Genomic DNA, 15,306 nt, shown 5'->3' on the forward strand with positions numbered 1-15,306 from the left:
GTATGATTTGTTTTCATTAACCTATTTAATATTGTTTATTGTTCCCGAGAGAGCAGAGTTTCTATTATGCTCCGCACTGATAGCAAAAGTCACACGAGCGTTCATTCAAATGTATGCATGTATGTATGTAAGCTCTTGTTTACAGATTTACATGTTTTGGGTATACAAATTTGTGTCCCGAACTATTTAAAAAAAAACAGAATTTTTCTTTTTTTAAATTAGAGTTAGATATTTCAACGAATTTATTTAATTGCTAATTAATGATCATGTTTCAAGTGACAGCAGTCACTAGCAAAAACAAATTACCTAAAAGATAATGGCTAACTTGCAACAACAAAAAATAAATACAAGATTGATTGTGCGAAATGCGATTTCATGACTAGACAAAAGCTGTAAAGAATATATGAGACCTAACGGAAGCAGCTACGCTCGAAATTTGAAAGATCCCGTATTTTGGATTAGAAATTTGAGAATTATTTTTAATTTATATGGTCGGGATTACAAATTAAAAAAATTTTAAATCAAATATTAAGGCATGACATGAGAAAACGGAAAGACCCAGGACTCAAGAGGCAACTTATAATAGAAGATACATATCTCTATCAGTTAAACACGAAAAGTCTAGATCCGGAGGGTGGTACTCTGCTCTGTCTTACTAAATAATGAAGGCGCGAACACATGTGTACTAAATTCTCAGCAATTATTAAAACGAGTTTTTATGGATTTATTTTAATATATAAGCGTTTATATTATTTAAAACGAACAACTACAATTTGTAAATCAAGTACAACAATGAACCGCTACAATGGGCAATGCGACGTCGATATTAAAGTCTTCTAAATTGAACTCCGCTACTATTAACTTAATTACCAAATATGTATAAGAAAATAGGCATTTTTACTAACTGAATACAAATACCTATTATTTATACATTAAGTATGTATATGCCGGTGCACCACACAAGCATTCAAAAAGTGTTTTAAATTCTTAAACATTTTTATATTAAATGCATATGCGTGTATAATATAATATTCATTCATTAAATTAGATATCGTAAATTAAATCTTATACAGCCTATAAAACATCTAAATCCTAATAATTCAGTGAACCCATACTACGAGAGTAAACATTTGTCCTTGACATTTGTGGTTTGTCCATCACGACCGCCTACACGTACTGTAGCATTGGCTTGTACTGAAGAATTCGAAGCAGCTTGATTACGACGTTCTCGATCCGCATTTTCGTCTAATTCCATAATTGATAATGCGAGTGCCCGCGCCAGCGCTTCATCCTCTGTCTAAAGGGGAAAAAAATAAATAAAATGAATGTGTTAGGCATTTAGCAAGTAATTCTTATTGGAATTTATCAATTACCATATTTCCTTGAATATTTTGCACTTGTGTGCCAGTCGGTACTGCATTTCGTTTTGGCTGAGCGTTGAACAGTGAAGTTGGCTTGTTTGTGCGACGATATTCAGCAGCATTACTAAAATAGAAACGGATGTTTATTTCAAAAAATATAATCATTTAAAGTACCAACTTACGCTGCTAAAGCACGCTGATCTACATTTCCACTTGTTACACTGTTACATTCATGATCTGCAGTGTGCCGATGACGCAAACAATAATTTTTTCTACATTCTCTACAAGTAACTGGAATAAGCTCCTTCTTTTTGCAGTTTTTATAGCTGCAACGGTTTGTATAAATTTTCTTTGTGTCGGATTTGCACTGTTGATCAATATGACGACCCACTGTTATATCAGGTTCGACACCTGGCGCTGTGGGTACTGGCTCACCACACAATGGACAAATGGGAACTTGCATATCTTTACGACGTGGACCGGTACACGAGTGGTTATCATAATTGAAGTGCGTCGAACAAAATACCTTAGTACACGAATCACATTTAAATGGCAGGAAATCTAAGCGATTACAGGTGGATTCGTTGCAGTGTTGACCGAGATGTGGAAACTCCATTTTGAAACTAAATGCCCACTAGGTTGAATGCTGCTATTTAAAGTATGTAACAATTGTGACCAAATATTCTAGACAAATCAGGAAATTTCCGTAAGATAATATGATGACTAAACAATAAAAGTGAAATTGTTTAAAACTCTAATGTCAAAGTGTTACTGTCAAAAATATATTTATTTTTCTCCTTCTTCTTGAGCTTAAGAAAATTACCATTCACTGTAAGCGACCACCTGTACAAATCGTTATTTTATATTTTTGGCGCTTTTGCTTGTATTTATAAGGGTTAATGACAAAATATATAGCAAAAAATTTGTATACCCTATTGTGTACTTGTCCTTTAATAATTGTTTAAAATATTTATGTTAAAAAGTTTAGATATTAAGTAGATTTATAAGGAATGGATAATAACAACATATCGAACTTGGTAAATAATCTAGTTTACTTTTAGAGTTTTGTGTTTTAACTAATTATTCCCTTTAGATAACTAATTTCTTTTCAAGGGAAGAGCTTCTCATGAGTGGAATGGTCAGAATAGAAGATATTTTAGACAGTGTGCAATCAAGTTCTAGTTCCGAGTCCTCATCCAGTTCCGATGACTCCGAACGAGAGGAAACCGTCAAGGGTGACAATTTTTGTGATGTCATCGACAATTACAGCAGTAGTGAATTCAGGACCCACATGAGACTTCGACGTTCAACTGTAGAATTTTTAATTGGTATAGTGCCATAGTTAAAGTATATGTTAAATGAAATGTTGTTATATTTACTAACATAGTATATATTTTTTTTTCATAGAGAAATATTCCGCTACTATAGCCAAAAGCACAAATCCTGGTGGAAGAGCAAGGGTGACGCCCAGAACTAAGGTGTATTTATATATTTGGTATATAGGCCATACGGTAACTTTTCGAGACCTCAGCAGATTATTTGGTATTTCAAATTCAACAGCTTGGCATATTATAAACACTTTGTCGTCTTGGATTATTTCAAGTGGGCATAATTTTATAAAGTGGCCACAAGGTGCCGTCGCAAAAGAGGTAGAAAAGAAATTTAAGAACAAAAACGATATACGAGGAATAATTGGAGTCATCGGCTGTACTCACATACAAATAAAAGCGCCAAACAATAATAAAGAAAATTATTTGAATCGAGCAAATACCTACAGCTTAGTGCTGCAAGCAGTAGTTGATCCAGACAAAAGATTTACCGACTTATCATGTGGCGAACCTGGATCGATGAATTCAAGCAAAGTTCTACGGAGATCCAATCTATTTATTAAAGCACAGTTGGAGGGGCAAGAATTATTTCCGAAGGACTACTTCTTATTAGGTGATTCAACTTATCCCTCTACTAGTTGGTTGGTATCACAATTTAAAGACAACAAACTGACTATGAGTCAAAGACTGTTCAATAAATTACATTCATCTACCCATCTCGTGGTTGTAAATGCCTTTAGTTTACTGAAGGCACGCTTCAGAAGGTTGCAGCATTTTTCAGAACAAATGAATTTATGTTTCATGGTAAACATTATTGTTAGTGCTTGTGTTCTTCATAATATATGTATAGACTTAGATGACATACTTATAGATGACTTTAAAGATGGTAACTTTCAAAAATTAGACAACAATATAAAAGCAGAACTCATTGAAGACGATATTTATTTGGACAGACGCGATCTACTTTTTAAATATTTACAAGAATACAAAGTAATATGAGGATATAAAATAAATTATTTCAGAAAATCAACAATTCACAGAGATAGAATAAGTATGTATGTATATAGTGAGTCAAGGAAATATTTTTAAATAGGAAGCATTACAAAGTACTGAATAAATAGCACACAAAATAATGTATATCATTTGTTTCACAATTTATTAAATTTTCAAAACAATTTAACCCCTTTAGGAAAACATTCACCTAACGTTTAATAAAAAGACTACTTTAAATACGCCTTCAGCATCTCTAATTTTTTCATTTCAACATCCTTAAGTACCTCAAGAATAGATTGATTTAGCCTTCTTCTCTCCTCAATTTTATTTTCCGCTAACTTTTGTTTGATCTTTAATTTCTGCTCATAATAAATTTCCCGAGCGGTTTTTCTACGACGACGTCGATTTGAAACTTGCGGTAATGATGCAGATGCAGACTGTGTTTGAGGTAATGCAGTTGGTAGCGTTGGTGATTTCACAGGTGTATATGAAGAAGGAGAAGATGGTGGTGACGATTTAAGTTCGAGTTGTGGCGAAGGGGAAGAAGGTGGTGATGATTTTATATGTAATTCCGGATAAGATAGATCTGGTATTAATACATTATGCGCTGTAAAAACGGTATCTGTTGGTGACATTGTAAAGGCATTTCCACTGTTTATGCCCATTTGAAGCCGGTGATCATTTGAACCGGAATCCATATCTCCAAAAATTTCTTCCATTTCTGCCATACATAGGGTACTGTTTGGCGATACGCCGGTTTTGGCTTCATTTTCTTTCGCAGTTTTATATGTGGAATGTAAACTCCGTATTTTGTTTTCCAATGTAATTACCGTTGCCGATGGATCCTATATCAATTTTTTATTATTTATATAAAGCATATATATGCTATTTCCTTACCGAGAAGCCGTCTGCTATCATGTCTTCCAAAACATGTGTATATGCCAACCTCTTTTTTCCGTGGTGAACAAACTCATCTTTATGAGCCAAATAACATTTTAGTAAGCTTTTTGTTTCGCGCACACTCCACCGTTTACGTTTTCTACAATTTTTTTTATTATTTTTTTATGTAGGTAATATATAACAAAATGATTCTTACTGCTTTTCATCGGAGGACATATTGTTTCTAGGTTGTTGAAGATGATTAAAATAAATCACTATGCAAGCTGCTTAACTTTGTGTTCAAAAAACTTGAACGCGTAAATTGGCGTAAATAATAAAACATGTAAACATCAACTTGGATTTATATCAGACTAGCGACAACTCGCCAAGTTACCCGACTTGATGCGTAGTGCTACCAAGTAACATAATTACACTATTGCGACTGATATTATTAAACAATTTGAAACTAAAAAATAATTTGACAACTGAACATTCTCCCAAAAAAGAAGCCCATTGCAATATACAAAACTAATTAAAAATTAAAAATAATCAAATTTAGGAAAATCGTTTAAAATTTTAGAGATTCTAATCAAAAGCCATCAATGTCCTGCGTGTTTGCAAAGGTTAATAAATTGGTATTATTTTTTAACAACATTGCCATATTTTTAATAGAACACCTCAATAATGACAAGCATCTGTCAAGCTAATGGTAATAAAAGCGTGTAGTTAAAGAAATGATTAAATCTTTTTTCAAAGTGCTAAAAAACTATTAATATATTTTTATTTTGCTGTAATGTTGCCGAAATCTCCCAAACCAGCATTCTGGAAATTCATAAAAGGAAGTGCTAAAGTAATATTCATTGCAGAAGCTGTTTGCTTTGCAGCCTCTTACGGAGTTTATTATCGTATGAACACAAATCGTGGTAAGCGAAAAAAACTTCTTACACAACATTAAATAAATGATGAAGAATCACTAATTAAAGTTTTGAACGAAATATGAAAAAAAAACAACACATAAATTGTTAAAAATTGTTACACAATACGGGTTTGTTATTAAATTTGTTATTGTAAAAACTTGTAATAAAAATGACGACAGTTTACGTCAAAGTTATGTACAAAAGTTAGCACAATAAGAAATATGGTGTATAGTGGATGAATCATGACGGGTGCGCACAGTGTGGGTGACAATCGTTTGATGTGTGTTTCTAGACGCAAAAGAGTGTTGGTTGCTTAACAATATGTTTTTTCTTTGTTTTGAAATGCAATTATTTTCGGTTGAACTTTCTTCATATTCAATAGAATGAATTGCTTGTGAACAAAATCTAAATACAATATTTAAAAAAAATTTTGTAATATACTTCAGAACATTTTGTTGTAAACGTTAATTCATATCCTTATTATTTATTCTAAATCAAATTATATATCCATACTTTCAGAGTTTCGCCACTATATCAACGATAACTTCCCATTTGCTCTAGATTACTACTATAAAGTGGGCGAGATTTTGGGTAATAGCAACTTGAGGCAAATCGATTCCGCAGTCTGGCGAGCTGAGAGCGAAAAACGAGAATAATCAAAACAATTTTGGTACATTAACGTTTTTAAAAAATCTATACTTCCACAAAACTATCACCAAGTCTAAAATTAGAGCTGGTGTAAAAGTTATATATAATTATTTATATTTAATCACCACTATAATTCAATTAAATTTCTAAATGGCAAGCAATCCGTATGTTAAATCTCTAATCTGGTTAGTTTGTTCAGGCGGCGTTGGCTACGGGCTTATGTTGCTTACCGAACCATCTGAGGAGAAACTAGAGCGCATAAAAGCCACGGGAGGTCCAGCACATCTAACCAACGAAGAACTTAAAAAGTTACAGTTTATGCAACGTATGCGCGAGGCGGCCACTGGTGAAGCACCGCCAATTTACATGCAGAAAAAGGAAAAGTAAACACAAAATCAGCACCAATTTGAAAGTGATTCTACGTTAACACATACAGCAAAATGAGCGCAAATTTACAAAACAGCGGCACTACCTTGAACAGTGGCGAGAATTCCGATTCTAAGAAGGAAAACATATTGGAGCGTTTAAATAAGCGTAATAAAGAACGTCAAAATTATTTGGACGTAAAAATAGAGCAACGTAATAAGGAAAATGTCGAACTGGAAGGTACTGATTATTTTGCTCAAACATTTACTGAACGTACGAGAGCAATAGAGGAACAAATACAAAATATTTCGCAAATATCCGCTGCTACAGATAGAAAAACATCTAATAATGCGGATTTAACACGCATATTTGCCGATCTAACAATACAAATCCAAGAATTGCAACGTTATCTTACCACATCAACAATGTTTCTGACAGACTTTAAAATTAAAGCCTGTCAGAATACGCTTAATGACTTAAGTAGTAGCTGCGAAGAATGTCGATTACGGCTGATACCGAAAAAGAAGTTTGGATTCAGTGGAAAAAAAGTAGCACCGAAGGTATTAGTCAATCCAAAAGTTGTGAACCTTTCTACCGATAAAGTTGATATGCCAGAAAAATCAAAAACTGACAGCACTTCATTCACCTGGACGTTATCGAATAGAGAAAATGAATATATTTGCCTTGAAGGGGATGAACTAAGTAATAAAGATATAACAATTTCTAATCTAAAAAATTGTTTTGTTGAGCTTCGTGGTCATGCAGGATCAGTACAAATATCACAAGCCATCGGCTGTACATTCCTTTGTGGGCCAATTTCACGTTCGCTATTCGCTGAAAATTGCGAGCGTACAACGCTAGCTTTAGCTTGCCAACAATTACGATTACATTCTTCAAACAATTGTCGCATATATTTACACGTCACATGTCGAGCTATTATTGAAGACTGTACGCAAATTGAAATAGCAGACTATAATTATAATTACGCTACAATCGATGAAGACTTTCAATTGGCAGGCTTAGACAAAGCTCAAAACAATTATACAGATATCGCAGATTTTAATTGGTTGTCACCAGATGTACCGTCACCTAACTGGACGCTACTCAAAGATACACCCTTGCCTTCCTGGAGTGAGCTGCGTAGCCAAAAGCAACAAAAAGCTAAATTTTTATAGTGTATAATAAAGCACAAACGTCAACAAATGTCAGTAAATTGGCGTCGGATTTTTATATGGTTAACTCTAGCTTTGTTGCTACTACTGTTGCTTATTGAGTATTTACCTTTGTTTACAACTGCCGTTAAAGAAAGGTTTTGTCTCTTGCAATTAACACCAGCAGCAACTCCAGTTAATAAGGTGGCATAATTATATATATAATATACACAACTGTACATTTAAATGGCAATGTTTTTTAATTCATATGTGGTATGCGTTGGAAAGATATTTTGTATGAGAATTATTTGTATGTAAATTGTTATATTATAAGTGCAGGTTGGTTTTTTGGAAATGTCCTTGCTGTAAAAATTTAGACTGTAGAAACACTTTCCTTTTATTTACTAAATAAATGATCAATAAAATACTAATTAGTTAAAATGGAAATGTTTTTAACTGGGAAGTCGAAAAAAAGTTTACATAGGATAACACATTAATAATAAATGTTTAGAAATTGAAACACTTGGTAATTATTCTTAATATCATCTTATCGGACATCCAACAACCCTCAACTTATGCACATAAAACCCTTATTTATTCAAATTCCAATTTTGAAACAAATTCGAAAAAATATCAGGAAAGTAAGAAGAAGTAATTAAACATTTTTGTGATTATTAATTGTTACATATTTATTTTTCAAATGTATATGATACATATTACTGCCTTATAAACATTTTAATTTTATTACTGTTTTTACTTGTAGGTAGTTTTTACGTATTCAGTTTGTCGTTGTAAAGTATTTTGATTTCCTTTTCATTCTTATGTTATAATCTATAGGGATAATATCTACATATACTACTAAACCAAGTCAATACGAAAACATGTGACTCATACAAGCACTGGGCAATTAAGAAAAAGGCTAGTAACATTTAAAACTCGATGAACTTGAGGATAAACGTAGAAAAAAACACTACAAAACTAAACACTTCATTGTATGCTTTGTTAAATGTTAGATGAACATTGTGCGAAAAACAATAATTAACGAAAAAATTAAAATTTGTGCAAAACAAAAATAAATGCGGAACAGTGCGAATGATTTATAGCTAAGCTATTTTTCATGTTCTTTGCTCTATAAAATGCTGCTTTCCTTCTCTCTCCATTATTTTGGTTTCCTATTAATTCTTGTTGGTGTGTAGGTATGTATGTAAATGAGAATTTGCACGCTTGGTTTCTAGGACAGTTTTGTATTTAATGTCAGGAATATTACTTATTGCATTTTCAGCTAACCAGCATGGTTGAGTGGCCGAGTTAAGGAGTTCGGCTGCGTCATTAAGCGTATTTCTTCTCTGAAAAGTATAATATTATTAAATTAAAAACGTAATTCGCAATATACTTTGGAATTATTTACTTGAGCTTTTTAGGCAGCCACGTCGTATCCAAACGATGATTTATTACAGCTAAAATTGCCAATGTACGTAGAGTAGGCTCAAAGTCTAAGAGATGTGTGTCGTTATTGTCTATTAATAGGCTGTCATGAGGATGTGGACTGAAAAGTGTGATGATTCAAAGAAAATTATTTAGGATGACTTATTTTAAAGGAAACAGTTTGAATATTAAAATTTTTATCACTCACCTGGTGCCACCGAAAAGAAACATCCTTTTATCTTTCACTATACAAACTTGTCGTCGTCGCGCAGTTGGTGGTTGTCCAAAAGGTTTTATAAGATTCCAACAATTGGATTTTGGATCAAATGTGTAAAAATCATTAAAATGCTGTTCCAAAATACCGTTATAGCCTCCAAATATATGAATGAGACCATTGTAGATAACTGTAAAAAGTGTAAATTAATGACGTTCACATGGTTTGAAAAAAAATATATCGTACACATTGAATGACTCCGCCTACCCACCGGCACTTTACCAGTGGTGGATGGTCTATGCCACATTTTAGTTTTCATATCTAAAAACACTATCTCTGGGCAGTACATTTCCTCTTGACTATGATACGGACTATGCTTATCGCCACGGCCACCAAAAATGTACATCCTGCCATATATGGAGGCTGCGGAGTGAAAATCGCGAAAGGACGGTGGTGCACCAAATGTTTGTATATATCGCCACTCCATTGTCCGAAAATCAAGACAGTGTACATCGCATGAAAATTCATTTATTTCCTCAACAAATCCTCCAAAAATATACATACAATCGTCGATTACACATGCTGAATGACCATCACGTGCGCCTGGTATAGCACCTTTCACATCAGGGCGAGACCAGCTTATAGTTTGTGGATCAAAGCAATATAAAATATTGCATAATTGATCATCGTTACGACCACCCCACATAAAAATTTTATCTCCGTATGAAACAGCTGTGTGACCATATCTGAAAGAAAAAATTATATATTTTTTTGTTATATTATATGTATTATTGTACTTTACTTACCGTTGAAACGGCACTTCAGGATACTTTAACGGCAAACCATTTTCGTCACGCATTTGAGGCACAAGCGCCCAGCGCAACGTATTGGTGTTAAGCGCATGAACATCTATACATTCGTTTAAACGATAATCATCTCCAGTGCAGTAACCGCCAAAGGAGTAAATTCTATCACCAACACAAGCACCTGCATGATTCACTCGACGTGGTCCCCCATCTAAGTGAGTTATCCATTGCATTTTGAATATAATTAGCTTTGAAAATTAATGAACTTGTGTCCAAGACGATAACAGTAAACAGCTATCTCTGATTTGATTAGATAGATGTCGCAGAATGAATAAATTATCATACAGTTAAATGTAGTTAATACTACCTTCACTTTTTGATATGAGCAAAAGCTTGAAATCCCGTAATATACAAGAAGTGTTAAACTATAAATAAATAAAAGCGGCATGAAGGTCAGCGGCAAACAGCGAAACTTCAATTAAGTTGTTTATACAATAATTAAGTAAACTTGGGTTGCGAAAATGGATAAGCAACCTCGATTTAATTGCCCACTTACCTATTTATGAATAAACTTCAGAAATACAATTATAATCTCCAGTGTTTAGTAAATTATCACAGCCAGTAACAACAAATCAAAATACAATAGACTTGCTCCTTTACAGCTGATTTGCTTCCTTTATGTATTTCTTTGCGTATCTTCCGTTATGTATTTAATGCCCTTGTAATTAGTTTTCACTTTCTGTGTTCAAAAGCTGCAACAACAAATCTATACCTTTGGAATATCCGACAATCGATCAAATAATTCTCTTTTGTTCACTTATTCTTGAAAATTTTTAAATATACCAATATAAAGCAACGACTTTAGCAATAAAACCCCTTTCTTAATCAAACATCAGTCTTTCTTGGGGTTTGTAATTATTTTACACTGTTTCCACTTTTATCTTTTTCTTCTTGCTTGACTTTTAACATTAATTTGTCACTTTTGGTTTTGTTTATTGAAAGTGCATTGTTGCTTTTGTAAAGCTCAAAATTTGTTATAGATTATTATTACAGCACATATTTTATTTTATAATATATATTAATAAGTTTTAAAATTAAAATATGGATTTATTAAGAATAACTTTGAAGTGCGTGATAACTTTTATTAGAATATAATTTTCATATCCCAGATAATAAAGGGGGAATTTTTCATAAGTTTAACAACATTGTATTTATTAGAAAATTCGTGTTTGTATGTCATCAACAAACTTTGAATTGTCAAAAATAAATTCTAAACAAATGGACTAAAAATAATTTATCGCTAGTTTCTTTTACAAAAGTATTATAGCAAAGAAATTTATAAAAAAGGAAATTATCGCTTCTACTGATACAATATGTCGAAACCTCAAACAATGCTACATTATCAAAACAGTCAATATACGCGTGTAATGAATTTAAAGTATAAATCAAAGTATAAACGCCTAAAACGTCAAATTAAAAATTTTGTATTTGTAAGTAATCCGTATTTGGTTGTCTTATAAATTATTAAATATGCATACATTTAGGAAAATGCTGCACTGTGTGATGAGGTTGCACAGGTCCAAGCTGATTTGGCAACTGCCCGCGAAGAGCGTCGTTATTTGATTAAACGACTTATGCGTCATGAGGGTATTGATAGTTTAGAACAACAGCAAATGGAACAGCACGATGTTCCCAACTCGCAACAAAAAGGATCAGGAAAAGCAGTTAATTCGGTGCCCAAAAAGCGTGGTCCCAAGAAACGTTTACCAACGCTGCAGGGGCAGGAAAAAGTCGATAGACGTTATAAACCGCGCGATAAAGTAATTTTAGACGCCAGTGGAAAACCTATGTATCCAATCAATCTATGTAATATACTTATACACTCACCTGGTGAGATTATACCCATAAATCCAAATTTCCACACAAGTAACTGGATATATCCAGTTGGTTATGTTGCCACCCGTATATATGCCCACCCAAAGGATCCACAACGAAAATGTGTTTACACCTGTAAAATACTTAACAATGCTGGAATGCCACAATTCCAAATAATACCAGACAATGATTTGGACAGTGTTTTCTTTGGCGAAACAGCTAACATCTGCCATAAGGGTTTATTGGAAACACTTCAGCGTACATTAGCCGATGTGGTGCAGTTGCCGCTGCAGGTTCAAGGCGAAAAGTTTTTCGGACTCGCTAATCCGACTGTAAAATCTCTGCTTCAAATGGATTGTGGTTATGCACAATGTTCGAATTTTCGAGGATTTCTAGACGAAGGAGATACAAATGGTAACGGAAACTTATCTCTTCTTGAAGATAAGGACCCAACAATGAGTTTTGATGCATTGCAAACACTGATCGCCGTATCAACGTATCACAATATGCCTGAAGTCAAAGATGAACCACCAGATGAATTATTAGACTTGAAATAAATGCAAGCGTATGTATAAAAGTTACTTTGAAAGAAATTTATTTAAATCGTTTATCTCACGTGTATATTTATGTATATTTATACGTATATGTACATATAAAACGTACAACAGTAAAAAAAATTGTCCGATTCATTACATTACTACATATATTGAGAATTTTATACCTAATATGCGATATGCTTACTAAATATGTAAATAAAAATCAGCTTCTAAAAATACAAATGTATGTAATTGTCATAAGTGTTATAAGGGAAAATTACTTGTATTAGCGAAACAAGCACATAAAGCGTTTCTTATCTTAAGCTTATGTATGAATATACATAAAACGAAACTAAAAGATATTGATCACACTTTAAAGTCCATTTGGATATAATTCAGTTGTTTGTCTTCAGCAGCCGATACTTTCAAGTCAGTTTCGTTTTGTAGTCGACAGCTGTGTGGTTTAATTTTTCGATTTTCATTTTCGTCTACCTGCGACGAACTGTTTGTGTTGAATGTTGAGATGAGCTGGTAGTCGATGCGGCTCTCGGCAAAATATGTGTAGGTGTAATTGTTGGAACTGTATTCGCGAACGGAGCGCGTTCAGGAAAAGCATTTATGGTGCGCATTGCTGATGGTACCCGAGGTTGGTTTGGTGGCTGTTGGTAACGATATTGGCTTGAGCTTGCCGACGGTGAATGAGAGTTGCGTGATGAATGTTGGCGTTGTAAATTGTAAGATTCATCTGGCATTTCATCAGTTTGGCGACTGCGACTACGTCCTAAATATTCATTTTCTATATGCTGCTGAATCAAATTGTGCTCTTCTAATTGTTTCCCTTGCTGTATTAGTAGTTGCTTTTTCTGCTGAACTAATTTATCTGCATTCAACTTGGGGGGACCTCCACGTGTGAATATCAAATTAGATGTAAATATCACGGGCGAAAAAAGGCGTATTGAAAAATTACTGAAAGAAAGAGAAAATATACATTTATTAAATACATAAAACATTAACAAAAACACATTTTATACTTACGCGGCATCGACAATGGGTATTGCTTCATTGCCACTCAAGATGAATAGTGGAAAAAATATAGAAAATATACAGCTGCTCACAATAATTGAATTGGTCATGTTGGTTAGTACGGTTAAGGGTATTCCAAAACCAAGGAAATATGGCCAGTTATTTTCGATATAATTCAATCGACGGTGTAGTTCCCAACCCATGTTGAACCATTTGTATTCGAAACAATATAATGAATAGAGTAAACTCAAATGTATAAAACATAGAATTTCACCTATATACGGTACGGGTAATAAATTGACGAGCATACTTTGTATAAGAAACAAAACTTGTACCAAGAAATTAAATAGAAAATCTGCTAATAATTTGCTGAAATTTGGTATTAGCTGTGGCTTTCCCTTCCGTATACGATAGGCGGAATTTGCGATCTCCGCAAACCACAAGGAGCTTACAAACTTACTAAGTAAAAATATGGGTAATAACCACGTCATACCAAAAATTACAGATAAAACGGGTTGTAAGTAACTCCATAAATATTTAAAATTGGATGGATCGTCGCTGAAAAACAAACTTATTGCGAACTTGACAATTGGCAAAACAAATTGATCGAATAAAACGATACTAAGCCAAGCGAAACCACCATTCAATAGGCAACATTTTAGCACTTGTTTAGCGATCCGCTTTTCTCTGTTTGGAAAAAGTATATGATTTAGTCGAATGTTTTCAAAAAACATACACAATTTATACTCACGGTTTTTTAGAAGTCAATTCATTGTTATCTGAACGTTTAAATATACTATTTATGCTGCGTTCGTCCGGAATATCCCTTTGTTGGATTAACTCCTTAAGCTCCTCTCGAGCCATTGCAGCTGCTGACGACGGGGTCGGTGATGGGTTACGACGCTGTTCCCTTTCTCGTTTCCGCCGCCGCCTTTCAGCTTCTTTTTCCTCATTTATTCTATTTATCTCTGCATCTATATGCCATAGCAACCCAATGCCTCTTATACTATCCCAAAGGCCGTAAATTATTCCAAGCGAAATGTTCTGTTATCAAAGAAAATATTTTACATATTTAAGAAAAATTTTTTTTTTAAGATATTCCACTTGCCTTTATCGCTTCCATCTTTTATTAATTTAATGACAGCGACGAACTCAATGGCAATTTTCAGGTGAGCCCGTGCGAAATTAAGTTTTCAATTATTTCCGCATTTAGAAAAATGTACTAACAACTGCACAACGATTATTTAATATTGAGTTAATTATGCAGTAAGTAAATGATCCAACGAAATGTATTCTTATATTGGCTTAGAGCTCCTTCAGGTCAATCTGGGCGAACTGACATAGGAAAATAAAATGACAGCTGTTTTTGTTTTGCTAATATACTTCAGAGTTGCCACTGTTAACAGACACAGGATTGGTTTTAAGTGGTTGATTTTCTTAACCCGTAAATAGACCCGTAAATACGTATACCGATAAACAATTGGTTAAAGTTTATAAAATTTACTAATTATGTGAAATAATTAAGTAATAGTATTGTAACCAAACTTCTTTACACATATCCAAAACTACTTTCTTATATTATAGAGGAAGTATAAAGAAGAGAGGAGCTTGTGAAACTTATCTGAATATACTAAAAAGTGTGCATATCCACGCTGATTATAACAATATAAATTTGAGTAAGTTAATACTCGTAGATCCTATTTGACCTTCCCAACATGAAACAAAATATATATATATATATATGGATATATAATAATTTTCGCTATATAATTTATAAATACTTC

At 33.4% G+C, this 15,306-nt stretch overlaps 9 protein-coding genes across 11 annotated transcripts; 5 read left to right on the plus strand and 4 right to left on the minus strand.

The window, feature by feature from the left end:
• Positions 1-722: 722 nt before the first annotated feature.
• Positions 723-2,130, minus strand: LOC120769458 (AN1-type zinc finger protein 2A). The gene is made up of 3 exons (XM_040096468.1): positions 1,544-2,130; positions 1,374-1,485; positions 723-1,297 (listed from the first exon to the last, which is right to left on the minus strand). Exons 1-3 carry the CDS (start codon positions 1,975-1,977, stop codon positions 1,115-1,117), a joined length of 729 nt encoding a protein of 242 aa, XP_039952402.1. The 5' UTR covers positions 1,978-2,130; the 3' UTR covers positions 723-1,114.
• A 160-nt stretch (positions 2,131-2,290) lies between these two features.
• On the plus strand, positions 2,291-3,826 carry LOC120767190 (putative nuclease HARBI1). 2 transcript variants are annotated; one of them, XM_040092989.1, is made up of 3 exons: positions 2,291-2,398; positions 2,455-2,689; positions 2,769-3,826. In XM_040092989.1, the coding sequence occupies exons 1-3, from the start codon at positions 2,372-2,374 to the stop codon at positions 3,686-3,688; spliced, it is 1,182 nt and encodes a 393-aa protein (XP_039948923.1). In that variant the 5' UTR covers positions 2,291-2,371; the 3' UTR covers positions 3,689-3,826. The 2 variants fall into 2 exon arrangements, with proteins under 2 accessions (XP_039948923.1, XP_039948924.1); XM_040092990.1 differs by having other exon boundaries at positions 2,306-2,398; positions 2,475-2,689.
• Positions 3,820-4,962, minus strand: LOC120767193. The gene is made up of 3 exons (XM_040092992.1): positions 4,779-4,962; positions 4,580-4,721; positions 3,820-4,527 (listed from the first exon to the last, which is right to left on the minus strand). Exons 1-3 carry the CDS (start codon positions 4,796-4,798, stop codon positions 3,910-3,912), a joined length of 780 nt encoding a protein of 259 aa, XP_039948926.1. The 5' UTR covers positions 4,799-4,962; the 3' UTR covers positions 3,820-3,909.
• A 286-nt stretch (positions 4,963-5,248) lies between these two features.
• On the plus strand, positions 5,249-6,418 carry LOC120767194. 2 transcript variants are annotated; one of them, XM_040092994.1, is made up of 3 exons: positions 5,249-5,484; positions 5,998-6,148; positions 6,326-6,418. In XM_040092994.1, exons 1-2 carry the CDS (start codon positions 5,355-5,357, stop codon positions 6,132-6,134), a joined length of 267 nt encoding a protein of 88 aa, XP_039948928.1. In that variant the 5' UTR covers positions 5,249-5,354; the 3' UTR covers positions 6,135-6,148; positions 6,326-6,418. The 2 variants fall into 2 exon arrangements, with proteins under 2 accessions (XP_039948928.1, XP_039948927.1); XM_040092993.1 differs by having other exon boundaries at positions 5,250-5,484; positions 6,317-6,409.
• LOC120767195 lies at positions 6,132-6,529 on the plus strand. Its single transcript, XM_040092995.1, has one exon. It carries the CDS (start codon positions 6,277-6,279, stop codon positions 6,511-6,513), a length of 237 nt encoding a protein of 78 aa, XP_039948929.1. The 5' UTR covers positions 6,132-6,276; the 3' UTR covers positions 6,514-6,529.
• A 24-nt stretch (positions 6,530-6,553) lies between these two features.
• LOC120767191 (tubulin-specific chaperone C) lies at positions 6,554-8,084 on the plus strand. The gene has a single exon (XM_040092991.1). The coding sequence runs from the start codon at positions 6,567-6,569 to the stop codon at positions 7,665-7,667; it is 1,101 nt and encodes a 366-aa protein (XP_039948925.1). The 5' UTR covers positions 6,554-6,566; the 3' UTR covers positions 7,668-8,084.
• A 512-nt stretch (positions 8,085-8,596) lies between these two features.
• On the minus strand, positions 8,597-11,042 carry LOC120767196 (kelch domain-containing protein 3). The gene is made up of 7 exons (XM_040092997.1): positions 10,645-11,042; positions 10,456-10,513; positions 10,089-10,388; positions 9,529-10,028; positions 9,277-9,472; positions 9,052-9,189; positions 8,597-8,989 (listed from the first exon to the last, which is right to left on the minus strand). Exons 3-7 carry the CDS (start codon positions 10,319-10,321, stop codon positions 8,926-8,928), a joined length of 1,131 nt encoding a protein of 376 aa, XP_039948931.1. The 5' UTR covers positions 10,322-10,388; positions 10,456-10,513; positions 10,645-11,042; the 3' UTR covers positions 8,597-8,925.
• A 301-nt stretch (positions 11,043-11,343) lies between these two features.
• Positions 11,344-12,851, plus strand: LOC120768502 (transforming growth factor beta regulator 1). Its single transcript, XM_040095226.1, has 2 exons — positions 11,344-11,578; positions 11,633-12,851. The coding sequence occupies exons 1-2, from the start codon at positions 11,462-11,464 to the stop codon at positions 12,518-12,520; spliced, it is 1,005 nt and encodes a 334-aa protein (XP_039951160.1). The 5' UTR covers positions 11,344-11,461; the 3' UTR covers positions 12,521-12,851.
• LOC120768501 (etoposide-induced protein 2.4 homolog) lies at positions 12,731-14,870 on the minus strand. The gene is made up of 4 exons (XM_040095225.1): positions 14,631-14,870; positions 14,274-14,566; positions 13,535-14,209; positions 12,731-13,465 (listed from the first exon to the last, which is right to left on the minus strand). The coding sequence occupies exons 1-4, from the start codon at positions 14,643-14,645 to the stop codon at positions 12,988-12,990; spliced, it is 1,461 nt and encodes a 486-aa protein (XP_039951159.1). The 5' UTR covers positions 14,646-14,870; the 3' UTR covers positions 12,731-12,987.
• Between the last annotated feature and the right edge of the window lie 436 nt (positions 14,871-15,306).

Source organism: Bactrocera tryoni, chromosome 2, assembly GCF_016617805.1.
Source record: "Bactrocera tryoni isolate S06 chromosome 2, CSIRO_BtryS06_freeze2, whole genome shotgun sequence".
In the NCBI taxonomy this organism is placed as follows: domain Eukaryota; kingdom Metazoa; phylum Arthropoda; class Insecta; order Diptera; family Tephritidae; genus Bactrocera; species Bactrocera tryoni.

Bases quoted from the DNA above. Each gene is read 5' to 3' on its own strand.
- LOC120769458 (XM_040096468.1), bottom strand. From the start codon at position 1,977: ATGGAGTTTCCACATCTCGGTCAACACTGCAACGAATCCACCTGTAAT. The intron at 1,486-1,543 runs GTAAGTTGGTAC...TTTCTATTTTAG, and splicing joins GATCAGCGTGCTTTAGCAGC to TAATGCTGCTGAATATCGTC. The intron at 1,298-1,373 runs GTAATTGATAAA...TTTCCCCTTTAG, and splicing joins AAAATATTCAAGGAAATATG to ACAGAGGATGAAGCGCTGGC.
- LOC120767190 (XM_040092989.1), top strand. From the start codon at position 2,372: ATGGATAATAACAACATATCGAACTTG. The intron at 2,399-2,454 runs GTAAATAATCTA...TATTCCCTTTAG, and splicing joins ATAACAACATATCGAACTTG to ATAACTAATTTCTTTTCAAG. The intron at 2,690-2,768 runs GTATAGTGCCAT...TTTTTTTCATAG, and splicing joins AACTGTAGAATTTTTAATTG to AGAAATATTCCGCTACTATA.
- LOC120767193 (XM_040092992.1), bottom strand. From the start codon at position 4,798: ATGTCCTCCGATGAAAAGCA. The intron at 4,722-4,778 runs GTAAGAATCATT...AAAAAATTGTAG, and splicing joins ATGTCCTCCGATGAAAAGCA to AAAACGTAAACGGTGGAGTG. The intron at 4,528-4,579 runs GTAAGGAAATAG...AAATTGATATAG, and splicing joins TGATAGCAGACGGCTTCTCG to GATCCATCGGCAACGGTAAT.
- LOC120767194 (XM_040092994.1), top strand. From the start codon at position 5,355: ATGTTGCCGAAATCTCCCAAACCAGCATTCTGGAAATTCATAAAAGGA. The intron at 5,485-5,997 runs GTAAGCGAAAAA...CCATACTTTCAG, and splicing joins TCGTATGAACACAAATCGTG to AGTTTCGCCACTATATCAAC.
- LOC120767195 (XM_040092995.1), top strand. From the start codon at position 6,277: ATGGCAAGCAATCCGTATGTTAAATCTCTAATCTGGTTAGTTTGTTCA.
- LOC120767191 (XM_040092991.1), top strand. From the start codon at position 6,567: ATGAGCGCAAATTTACAAAACAGCGGCACTACCTTGAACAGTGGCGAG.
- LOC120767196 (XM_040092997.1), bottom strand. From the start codon at position 10,321: ATGCAATGGATAACTCACTTAGATGGGGGACCACGTCGAGTGAATCAT. The intron at 9,473-9,528 runs GTACGATATATT...CACTTTTTACAG, and splicing joins TAGGCGGAGTCATTCAATGT to TTATCTACAATGGTCTCATT. The intron at 8,990-9,051 runs GTAAATAATTCC...TATACTTTTCAG, and splicing joins TGGCTGCCTAAAAAGCTCAA to AGAAGAAATACGCTTAATGA.
- LOC120768502 (XM_040095226.1), top strand. From the start codon at position 11,462: ATGTCGAAACCTCAAACAATGCTACATTATCAAAACAGTCAATATACG. The intron at 11,579-11,632 runs GTAAGTAATCCG...GCATACATTTAG, and splicing joins AAATTAAAAATTTTGTATTT to GAAAATGCTGCACTGTGTGA.
- LOC120768501 (XM_040095225.1), bottom strand. The intron at 14,210-14,273 runs GTGAGTATAAAT...TTTTCCAAACAG, and splicing joins GAATTGACTTCTAAAAAACC to AGAAAAGCGGATCGCTAAAC. The intron at 13,466-13,534 runs GTAAGTATAAAA...TCTTTCTTTCAG, and splicing joins ATACCCATTGTCGATGCCGC to TAATTTTTCAATACGCCTTT.